Below are 12,035 nucleotides of genomic sequence, written 5' to 3'. Positions count from 1 at the left end.
AATTTGGTAAATATCTATGGGTGAAACATTTACTGCCCAACCCTTAGATGCAGTACGCAACCTCTACAAGTTCAAAACATTCCCCATTTTGTATAATCGCCCATCTCGTGTCTTAAATATTTTCTCTGTCATGTATTGATGAGTCAAAGTTGTCTGTTTGCATAAATATGAAGGTAAAAGTCTTTTGTATGGTTGAGCGAGAGAGAGTGAAAGTCTCAGAAGTGAAGAGAAAATCGTGGAGACAATATTGGTGGGTGTGTGAAAACAACAGTTACTATGTTTTACTATGTGTTACTCTGCAACCCCTCGTGAAGTGAAAATTGTCGTAAACCTTTTTTTTACTTGGTGAATGAGTCGCAGTCTCATATGAATGTATTTTCATGCATTAGAATTATAAGCTAAAGTTTTATTGTGTGGCTACAAGCTTTACTATGTTTTCTGTCAGTTAAATTTTTGTGTTTTTAAGCCTTTGTCCAGTTGTGATTTGCTTGCCGCAATTGGAGAATTGACTTGCCGCAAGTGATTTCTGAGTGAAACTCCTCTCCTCTGCCCCTGTAAAATTTCTAACACGCATGAACATCCCTCAAGCTATTTGCAATAAAATACTATTGAAAAGACTCCAGAAGGTCTTAAATCCATATTTCCTCCCATGAATAATGTTAAATAAAAAAAAATCCCTTCAAGTAGGGTGCGCCCATTAATCAAACATTCAATTACATTTGAAGGAATCCAACAGCCAACAGTCATCATCCCCGGTTGAGCACTCCATTTGAACATCATTTTTACTTGAAGTGTGTACGACTCTAGATGTTTCTCCATAGGCCAGTGTCTTAATTTTATCTTATGCATCACGAAAAACACTCTTAAATTCCAATCTAGCCTCTTCTACACAATTTTATCCATAACAAAGAACTTACCAATAATTTAATAATACTTTTTATGAGCTTGTGTGTCAAGTGGAGTTTGAAGCAATGCTACCAGAATTGGACCAGTTCTAGCAAAATCGGCCGGTTCGACTGATCCTAGGGCCATATCAGTCCAATTAAAATATTTGAACTAGTCATAAATGGAAAAAATAATTAGTTCCATACAATGAATACCACCTAAACTCAATTTTAAAAAAGAAACAATAATAGAATAAAAAATGTGAAATGCTAAGATTAACCCTAGGCACCCCTTAACTCTATATAAGGACGTCCCTACCCTCCATTTCACTCACAATTCATTTGAGCAATTTCGAATTTGAGCTGGACTTTCCTTGGTTGATTTGAAGAGTTTGTTTGGATGAGCTCATTAAAGGAATGACTTGGAGATTTTTTCAGTCAAGTTTTCTAGACTGACTTGGAGTTTATTCAATAATTTATTTCTAGAATTTCTCGGGGCCTTTTGGAGCTAATTCAAGTGTTTATTTTTAGAATTTCTGGACTTGTTATAGAGCTATTTTTCTTGCTATTAGGAGCTATTTTAGATTTTTTGTTCTTTGGACCATTGGAGCTTCTCTTCTTCTCTTAACTTGGACCGCTTCTAAAAGCATGTCAAAGATGCCTTTTAGTTTTTAAATCCTAATTAGGCCGATAGGTTTTTCTTTTGAATCAGGGCTCTCCCATTTTCATCTACCTTTCTCCTCTCCATCTAACATCTCTACATAGGTCTTTGTGCACACCTTTCTCTTCTCCACTTAACAACTATGCACCAATTCTTTTACACCTGTTTCTTTTAGTCACAACATTTCGGGAAGAGTGGCTCTAACACTATACAAACATTCGAACAATTTTTATGATGCACGACAGAATTTACTGTTCACGACCAACAACTCTTGAATCCATGGGGTACGATGAATTATTCACAATCGAGTCGTCAGATCTCACTCTGGAGATCGTAAAAACACTGGCAAGCACCATAGGCTTGACAAGAAAGGACATGAGGAAAAGGGTCCAGCAGATAGTTTTTTCCATAAGCAATCTCATAAACGTTCTTCAGTACACGGAAATAAATCTTCAAATCTTTGTTATTGAGACGTTGACAAGTCTTGCTCGCGAACAGAAGGGTCATGAGAGGATCGGCGACATAGGCAAAGTTTTGGGTATTCACTACTCTCTTTTTTTTATGGAGAGAATTGATAACAACGATGAAAAGGAGAAACTTGTGAGGATGGAAGGAGAAGCTCTAGGTTTTATTTCTTTGGAGACAAATCACAACTGTAAAATAACGATGACTATTAAGTTGGACGGTGACCCAAATTTAATCGCAAGCCTGATCATTGTGCTGAACGACATAGTTAAAGGTATTCATGTAACAACACCTCTTATAAATTTTCTTGCATACGCAGAGGCACTGCCTGAAGAGGCCATCAGTACAAGGGCATCCATTCCAGAGTTAGAGTCAGCCGGTGACAATCCCGGGCACGAAAACAACAAGATGGTGCACTGTCAGGCCTTCCTTCCTTAACTTGAGACCAGGAGGGTGTGGCAGAGGGCCAGTGATGGCCTCCGTCACAAACTATCGAAGAGCATTATAAAGAAATGTCAAGAGCCACCACATTGAACAATCCAACCTATGAACCAACAACAATTGTCCAGACACAACCATCTACTGCCATTCCTCTTCTTATCCTTCTCACTTTCCTTGAATTTGCCTTTTCCTTTTGCTTCAATTTTCTCCTTTCCCTTCTCTTCCTCCTGGGCATGATGCTCTATACTAGTAGTATTCCCTGAGTGATCTGGCTTTGATGCCTTTCCGCGTCTTAGCAGTGAAGCCATCTGTGTTGAAATTTCTAAGACTATCCATTAGAAATTTTATCTGTATTCTTCTGGTTTATTTCTCATACTTATTAATTACCAACAAGTTATTTAAACATATAAAGATCAAAATAAACACAATATGGTCTCAACCATCTCCATATCAACAGCTAAAATAAATAGAAAACACACAAGTGACACCGTTATTTTTGGACAACTCATCCCTGGAAAAACCCAATGCGGTGAGTACAACTAAGTGCCAAAATAGCTCACTTAACAGAGAAAAAATAATTGACAGTAATACCTCTATATTCGGGAGCAGATATTCAAAAAAATTGTCCCACAAAACCCTCTCCAGCACAACTGAAGCACTCCGTCAACCCTCCTGTCCTCTGCATCAGCCTCAGAACCCTCTGCGTCAGCCCTCTATGCACTGTGCATCCTTTGGGACCCTCTGCGTCACTCCTGCTGCCCTCTGCGTGGATTACGAAGGCCCCCTAGCCTCTGCGTTGTCTCTATTGGGCTCTGCATGGCCTGCCCTAGTTTCTGCATCTGCCTCTCTACCTCTGCATTGGTCTCTCGGCACTATCTATGCCTCTTTATCCAGTACTTATTGCCCCTCACTATTGATCACTAATTTTACTTTACTTGGCAACCCTGCTCTTATAAATCGAATGAATGATCACTCTAGTGTATTCTCCAACTAACCCTCAAGCCTCCTCTTGTACTTTTCCTGTTGGTCCTTCAACAGTAGAGATTACATCTCTAATCAACAGCTAAGATTAGATTTGGCTTGATCCATGACTTTTGTAACCTTCTAACTCAATTTTATATTAATACCCATTAATATTTTATTTTCCCTAAGTTTAGACTTAGGAGCTCCATTAAAATTTTAAATTATTTTAATATCTCCCAAACCGATTAGAATCTGTCCAAACCATTTATGGGTCTTAGAGATCTCATGTGCTTCAGCCTCTCCACCAATTTTCATGGCTAGAGCACATCTGATGCTACCCCAAATCAATTCTCTCTCTTAGCGAGGACTGTGCTCTAGAAATACTCCAACTGAGCATCACTTTGATTATACAGCACCGGTGCCTGTGCTAATGCTAGGCTTCCCCGCCCAACATCCTCTGCATTGTTGCATGTTGTGTTTCTGCCCATGACCCTGCCACTGCCACTACCACTGCGGCATCTGTACGGAAGCTCCCTCTGCATCTGTACAATAGTTCCCTCTGCATTCATGCTATTGCTAGTCCTTTCTCCCAACACTTCATCTGCACTGCAACCCCCTCTCATCATGCTGCATCATGCTATTGTTATCCGCTACTGCACTGCAGCTCAGTTACTGAGAAGTAAGTAACCGATCCACCCAACTATTGACATCCCTATCAGGCTAGAAACACTCCTGATGCTAAAGCTCTCTCTGCTGCTATGAAGTGCTCCCTCTACTACCTCTGCGCTGCTGCAACAACCCATGCCTCTCGCACCACTACAAACCTCTTTGTGCCATCCTGTACTATTCCAACCCTCTCTGTGCCTCTCGCACTGCTGCAACCTGCTAACTCTGCGCTGCCTGGAACTTGTAATATACCTAGGGGGGATAATATGGGGTACAAAGGGAGGTACCCAAGGGAATAATGTAATAATGGGATGGGCCATAGTAATAAATAAGGTGGTTAACCCGTATCATGTAAGGGACCACAAGTAATTAGTAATAATGTAATGGGCCCATGGTATTAGATAGAGGGTATTGAGGGAACCATGGTAATGACCCATGGTATTGTATGTATGAGGCTTGTAGAGAGGCTAGAGACTCCGCATTGAGAAATTTCAAGGAATATTGTATGAACAGGCATATGGCTTGTGGAGTGTTCTCCTTGCTTAAGGAGTGAATGTATGGTGTTGCCCTACCTTAAGGGTTTTTATCAATAAAGAAGCATTTCATATTATTTCGAGGTTTTTTTCTATTATCTTATATTTCAGATCAGATCTATAACAAGTGGTATCAGAGCTATAACAAGTGGTATCAGAGCAGACAGTGGCAGCGCAAATATGAAATTCTAGTGCCTAGATCAAGATTTCTATCACATGGGTACATGGAGAATGGTTGTTCCATTTTCGAAAATAGGTCATAATAGGGATTCTGAGCAATATTGACTAAACTTTGACAATTTCAAATTTTTGCCAAGTAAGTGATTTTTTTTTCAAAACCCTCTTCATGGCTTCTAGCAAGCAATTTTTTACAAGGAAAGATAATGGTCTTACTATTGAAGAAATCATAAAAGATCTTAAGAAAAACCATCCAAAATATTGGAGAAATTTCCTATGGCTTTATTCGAAAGAAGAGGCTGCCATATGGTGGAACTTAATTGACATCAAGCAGTTGATCAAACTTTTAGATGTAGAATTTGAAAGAGTCCTTTTAGACAAATGGTCTCGAGCTAGAAAAAAGGAGAATGAGACACGTAAGGGGTTATTTTCTACTGGTGTCTCCTTATTGCAGGTTCATGGATTGATTTAAAAGGAGAAGATCATTGTGTCTATAAATCCTAGTTGCAAGCAAAATCTCATAAATGTCAACTTGGCAAAAAAGTTACAAGTACCAGCAAAACACATTGAAAGCACACAGGTTGATGATGAGGATGTTCAAGTTTATAAGGATTTGAAGCTTTCTATGGATAAGTATGTGTTTCATGGTGATTTTTATACTTCACATATGGATAATATGGACATTTTTTTGGGGTATCCTTGGATGGAATCCGTGGGTACTATCAATATTAATGTGCTGAAGAAATTCTTGAAACTCTAGTATAAAAAGAAGAAAATTACATTGCAGGATATTTCCAATAAGACCCAAGCAGAGACTATGGAGGCAGAGGCATAAAGCTCTAATGACACTTACACATCAGATGATGAGAAGTTGATGGTCGACAACCAGACACAAACAGAGGCTGAAGCAGAAAAGGTTACAGCTGCTGACACATCAGATGAGGGCTCAGTGGTTGAAGTAATATTGGAAGATAAGACACCAAGGCGGGTACCACATCATGCACCAGATAACAGTTAGGCTCCAGTAAGGGGTGAATCAAAGAAAAAGACACCGTGGGTTAAAACTTCAACATATCATCACCCACATCACCCTGCAAGAAAACAACCAACAAGATGGCAACCAATTAGCCACAAGGACAACAACCCCTGAATGACAGATAGAGAGGAGCGAAGATTCACCTACTACACATCAACATAGAAGAGCTGCCAAAGTCAACTTCCATCTCAAGTGAGCGAGGCACCAACAAGATCAAGGGTTCACCTTTCTCTTAGATGGCTAGATGCATGCGCATGGTACCAGTGGACAACTCTTTTGAGTAGATCTTATTATTTATGTTCTTCCCATGTTTTGGGGATGAAATATGTTAAGGGGGGTGGAATGTAATATACCTAGGGGGGATAATATGGGGTACAAAGGGAGGTACCCAAGGGAATAATGTAATAATGGGATGGGCCATAGTAATAAATAAGGTGGTTAACCTGTATCATGTAAGGGACCACAAGTAGTTAGTAATAATGTAATGGGCCCATGGTATTAGATAGAGGGTATTGGAGGAACCATGGTAATGACCCATGGTATTGTATGTATGAGGCCTATATAGAAGCTAGAGACTCTGCATCGAGAGATGTCAAGGACTATTGTATGAATAGGCATATGGCTTGTGGAGTGTTCTCCTTCCTTAACGAGTGAATATATGGTGTTGCCCTACCTTAAGGGTTCGATATCAATAAATTGAAGCATTTCTATCTATTTATATATTCTTATTTCTGGGTATATTTTCATTATCTTATAATTTTGAATCAGATCTATAACATCACTCCTGCACTATAGCAATCTCTGCCACTTCATCCACATCCATTTCTACTGACATCTACCAGTCCTGCTACTCTCTCTTCGACGCTCCCATAACAAGGTATAATCCAAGAGGTTGGGTACCTCAAGGATCCTGCCCCTCATCACCTATAGTCTTCCTAACTACAGCGCAATGTCTCCCCACCTCTTTTCTAGAGGTGCATGAACACTCATGGCACAATCGTCATCCTCCTGAACCTCATTTTTAGCTTTCGCTAGCGTTGCCTTGGATTCTGATGCCTCCCCCTTGTTCTTCTTCCTCAGACACTGGTACACATAATGACCCAGTTTCCTAAGTTGAAGCTCTTAACCTTAGAGAGGTCCTTTTCGTTTCCTATTCTCCTGCTTTCCCGCAGATACCAGAGCTGCATCCTCTTCCTTCTTGATCCAGACTCCTTTGCTGCTACTTCCCATCTTGCTTAGCCATCTGATCTCTTCTTGATGAAGAGTTGCCCACAATTCTTCCCAATCTGGAAGATTCTCCCTGCCCAGAATGCTCTAGAAAATTGTCTTTCACTCCTCGGAGACTGCGTTTAGAGCAGTCCTCACCGACATCTCTTGAACCAACGTGGCCCTTATGGAATCAGTTGGTCCTGAATCTCCTTCAATCTCCCAAGGAAGTGATCTATTTGCTCCCCCTTCTGCATATGGTATGACCGCAGTTGATTCTCAAGTAATGGGATCCCATTCCAATGCCTCTGGGACCCCAAGTCCCATCTCCCTCACCTCCTTCCAGATAGGGACATTTCCATTCTAGTGACTAATGGCTTGGTTCCAAAAAAAATATCCCACGCCATTGATGCAATATAGCAGCCTATCCGAGAGGTGGAAATCCGGTCTCATACCCATAATATTATCTGGGCCAATCAGTATCTTGTGCCCAAAACCAAAAATCCAGCAAATGTGCCTCAGGAAACAGTGTCTCATTCTGTTCAGACTGAGCCATATGGCAGACCCCATCTGCACACCAATGAGCTCCCTATGCATCTAGAATGGAAAGTATTTTCCTTTGAGGTATTTATGCCTTATAATATCCGCCCAGATGCCAATTCCGAATATGCCCCACCATAGGGTTTTTTGCAGCAAGGCCCATCCATAACACCTCAGGTCTAATACCCACCAACCACCCATGTTTTTTGGAATAGAAATGGAGGCCATGGTAGTCAGATGATATTTGCATTCAGAAACCCAGCCTGACCAAATGAACTTAGCCATAATTCTATTGAGTTTTGAGATGATAGTAATAGGAAGACAATAGAGATGTGCCCAATATACCGCGAGTTGTGTGATGATCGATTGAGTGTTGGTGAGTCGCCCACCCAGTGAAAGGCATCTATGCTCCCACCCTGAGATATTATTGTAAAAATGATCCACGAGCCACATCCAATCATTAATCCTGTAGTTATTTGGCTTGATATGAAAACCCAAATATTTCATACCTCCCTCCATGCTCTTAGCCTCCACCCCAAATAACCCCTTGATATATGCTATATCCTCCTCATCACCCCTGCCATATAAAATAATGGACTTTTGATGATTCATAAAAAGTCCCGTGGCATTTCCAAACTTGAAAAAAATGTGGTGAAGTGCCAACCATGAAAATCTAGAAATCATGCCCATAATGAGAACATCATCTACAAAAAAACTGTGTGATATCTGGATGTTGCAACTGAAATCAAGAGCCCGAAATTCTCCCACCACCATGACCTATTTGATATGTAGGCTAAGTCCATCCATGGCCAAGATAAATAGTATTGGAGATAGGGAACACCCCTATCTCAAACCACGGCCTGCCCCAAAAAATCGAGGGGGATATCCATTGATGATCATAGCATATCTAACATTTGAAACACATGCCATGATCCATTTAGTGTTTCTAGGTTGTAGGCCAATTTTATGTATGACCAACTACAAGTAGTCCTAGTCTGGGCAATCATATGCCTTTTGCAAGTCCACCTTCATGACTGCCGCATTCAACTATTATCTATGAATGGTATGTAAACACTCATGTGCAGTAGCAACTGCATCATGAATTTGTCTATCCTGCAAAAATCCAAATTGTTCGGGAGATATGAATTTGGATAGAATATGCTTGATCCTGCTAGAAATAATCTTGGATATTAACTTATAGATGAGATTGCACAGAGAGATGGGTCGGTAATCCTTGAAGGATCCAGTGAGCCTCCTCTTGGGGAGTGCTATGAAAGTTGATTTGATATGCAGGTGGATAAAACCTTGAAGGCGAGATTCTTCCACCATCGCCAGGAGGTCCTCATGTAAATCATCAAAAAAATGTATAAATAGCTCGACGGTCCATCCATCCAGACCCGGGCATTTGGCACTATTGAAAGATCTGAGCACTTCCACTATTTATTCCTTCGTAACACTATTATATAGTGCATCATTTGAGTCATCATCAAACATAGTGGGGTATAAACCCACTCCCCAGATCTGGTCCTCAATACAATCGGCCTCTCTACGCCTGCATGACCTTTCGAAATGATTGACCGCCTCCCTTGGAATGTCCTGTAGTGTGTGAATTAGATTCCCATATTAGTCCTTCATATCTCAGATAGTGTTAATCTTCCTCCTATTGTTGGCATATCTATGGAAAAATATTTATTCGGATCCCCCTCCTGAATCCATAGTGTTGTACTCTTTAATCGCCACGTAACCTCCTCGATGTGTATGAGAGATTATCTTTTTTTTCCAGTGATCTGATGGATGTCCACAACTCCTCGGAAGGGTTTCCCAATTGAAGTTGCGGGTTGAGTCTATCTAACTCCTTTGGGATGTCCTTAAGGTCCTTATTCAATTGGTTTTTCTTGTTTCGTTCCCATATTTTAACCACCACAACGAGGGCCTATAGCTTCTCCAGAATTTACCGCCATGGGAGAAATATCATGTGACTTAAATTGTGTCTAGAAATCCTTTACAAATATGACAAATTCTGGCTCCTCCAACCACACCCGATTAAATTTGAATGGCACCCCCATGCTTAGATCATCCCTATTCCATTTTAAGATAATGGGCCTGTGGTCAGAGATAAATGAGTTGATGATACCCAAGTGGATAAAAACCAATCTCTCAATCAGATGCTCATATAATAAGAATCTATTTAGTCGCTTGGTTATATGCATGTCCCCCGTCCTACCATTATCCCATGTGAGACCAACGAGGAGGGAAAATATCCACCAGGTTATAGTCAGCAATGATATCTTTGACTCTGTTTGCAATGGGATCCAATTTGCCATATCTCATTCAATCGTATAGTGAGGTTGACGTCCCCTAGCATTAAGAGGGAATCCAGAACCAAGATCCCCGAATCCACCATTTTCTCCCAAAAATAGGTCCTGTTCCAATAGGGGGGATATATATTGAGAATGTGAATGTGTTCCAAGAGACCTTTGAACTTTCCTGCTAAAATAATGCTAGCAAAACAAGAGTAAGCCTTCATGAATACCCACTTCGGGTTCCATAGTGCAACCAGACCCCCCGAGAGCCCAACAGAGTCCGTAGCCACAATATGCCATTCAGGGAGCATCTTCCTAAAATATGACACCACATGTTGAGCCGAGTCCAAAGATTCCTGGAGAAGTATGATATAGGGGTTGGACTTGTGAAATAGGTCTTTGAGGGCAAGAAATTTATGAGCGGCCCCCAATTCACGGATAGTCATAGAGAGGACAAGATTCATGTTGCCCCCAGGAAGGGCTCATTTTCTCTAAGGGCCCTTGGGTTGACAAACATAGCAATCAAAACATCAATGAGTGCATGTGGGTTGGATGGACTAAAGGGGAGGGTATGTGGACGGCCTTGAAAGTGATGGTTATCTGTACTATGAGTCTGGAGGACCGTGATGTTTTCGGCCAAGGTTCCGCTGATATGGGGCGACGAGGATTTGCGAGGCTTGAGGATAGTGAGGGTGCGAAGGTCCAAAGTCTTTTTGTTAAGAAAACAATCGATATCATTGTCAACCGAGTTTGTAGAAGAGGATACGGAGGAGGTCAGCGATAGGGGGCGAGGGCCTGTCACCAATGTAGGATGGGAGCAAAGAGGGGGAGTGGGGGCAGGATAGTAGGTATTGTTAGCATAATTAATTATAGTTACAATATCTATGGGGAATAAAAAACTGGTGGTGTTACAAATGCACTCTAAATTTAGATAACCAACTGTACAAGAGATACTAGCAAATAGCCACGTATTGTGTTTGACAGATGTTAATTTGAATCTATAATGAGAATCTCGGATATGGTTCAATAAATGCAGAATTTTACATGAAAATATAGAAAGAGAAAGGAATTTGAACTTTTTAATCAAAACATATCCTTTAGTTAAGATACCTCAAAAACTTGACCAGCATAAGCAGCAGTGTCATCAACATCTTCAAACGTGTCCTCATTATCTGAGCTGTCTGAGTTGGTGAGGGAATTCTCACCATGTGAAATTTTCTGTAGCGCCTGTAATTAAGTCATCGTGATGAAAACCAAGAAAGAGACTATTTCTTTGGTGACAGCATGTCAGAAACTCACGAAGATAACAAGTGAATGAAGTACCTGATAAGTCAAGATGGACTCAAATATCGCAGCCTCATCAGATGTCCCTAAAACAACAAAACAGCAAGCGATGGTGGGAGAAATAAAAAATAACAAATCAAAAGTAGAGCAGAATATTACGATTAACATAAATATGCTAAAACTATTCTCATATACCACATTCTTCAATTGCTTTGTCCACAATACTAGAAGAATACCCCATACGCACAAACTGGGCGCTTATGGAGGAGAGGGATGAAGAGCAAGGAATTTCCTGAAAGTAAATTAGCATATGAAATAGTAAATAGTTAATAGTGGCTAATAGTTAATAGTGACATCAAATAAAAAAATATATATGACACCAAATAAAAAAATTAAACTATTAAAACTTAATATATATATACATATATATATTTGATATCTAGATAAATTAGTTAATATAGATCCTCAAATAGTTTACTTAAATCCTTGTTAAAATATTTTTGAAAAGTATAAGATTTAAACATCTGGTTCACACAATTTTTTTACTTATAATTACATATTCATTTTTTTTCATTATAATCTATTTAATTTTCTATTGAGAACAAATGTTTTTTTAACAGAGAGATAGACAAATTTATAGATTCCCTCTTACTAGGTTGCAGAATAAGCCTTATGGATCCCCTTATACTAAATTGTAAAATAAACCATTAGCCTGGATAATTATCATAATTTATGATTAGTTAACAACTAATTTTAGTATAATTTTTCAATTTCCATATCCAAAAATACATTGAATCAACATTTCCAATTTCATAGAGAATATGTTTTTTAAATTAGACGAGAGAAGCTGGAAACTCACTTGATAATGCAATACCG

The 12,035-nt window shown here is 39.8% G+C and overlaps 1 protein-coding gene across 1 annotated transcript in view; it reads right to left on the bottom strand.

Moving 5' to 3' along the window:
- LOC149209861 (DNA (cytosine-5)-methyltransferase DRM2-like) overlaps nt 1-12,035 on the bottom strand; it is a 212,329-nt gene that overhangs the window by 68,630 nt on the left and 131,664 nt on the right. The window contains exons 9-11 of the mRNA XM_089398780.1: nt 11,355-11,451; nt 11,199-11,245; nt 10,986-11,102 (exon numbers count right to left, since the gene is read on the bottom strand). Coding sequence (XP_089254906.1) covers nt 10,986-11,102; nt 11,199-11,245; nt 11,355-11,451 — 261 coding nt within the window. The remainder of the gene's footprint in view (nt 1-10,985; nt 11,103-11,198; nt 11,246-11,354; nt 11,452-12,035) is intronic.

This window comes from Pinus tabuliformis, chromosome 1_2, assembly GCF_031772625.1.
Source record: "Pinus tabuliformis cultivar Carrire ecotype Pingquan chromosome 1_2, CPIR1, whole genome shotgun sequence".
NCBI lineage: Eukaryota > Viridiplantae > Streptophyta > Pinopsida > Pinales > Pinaceae > Pinus > Pinus tabuliformis.
Note: the sequence above shows the minus strand (reverse complement) of the source record. Positions and strands in the feature narration are given on the sequence as shown.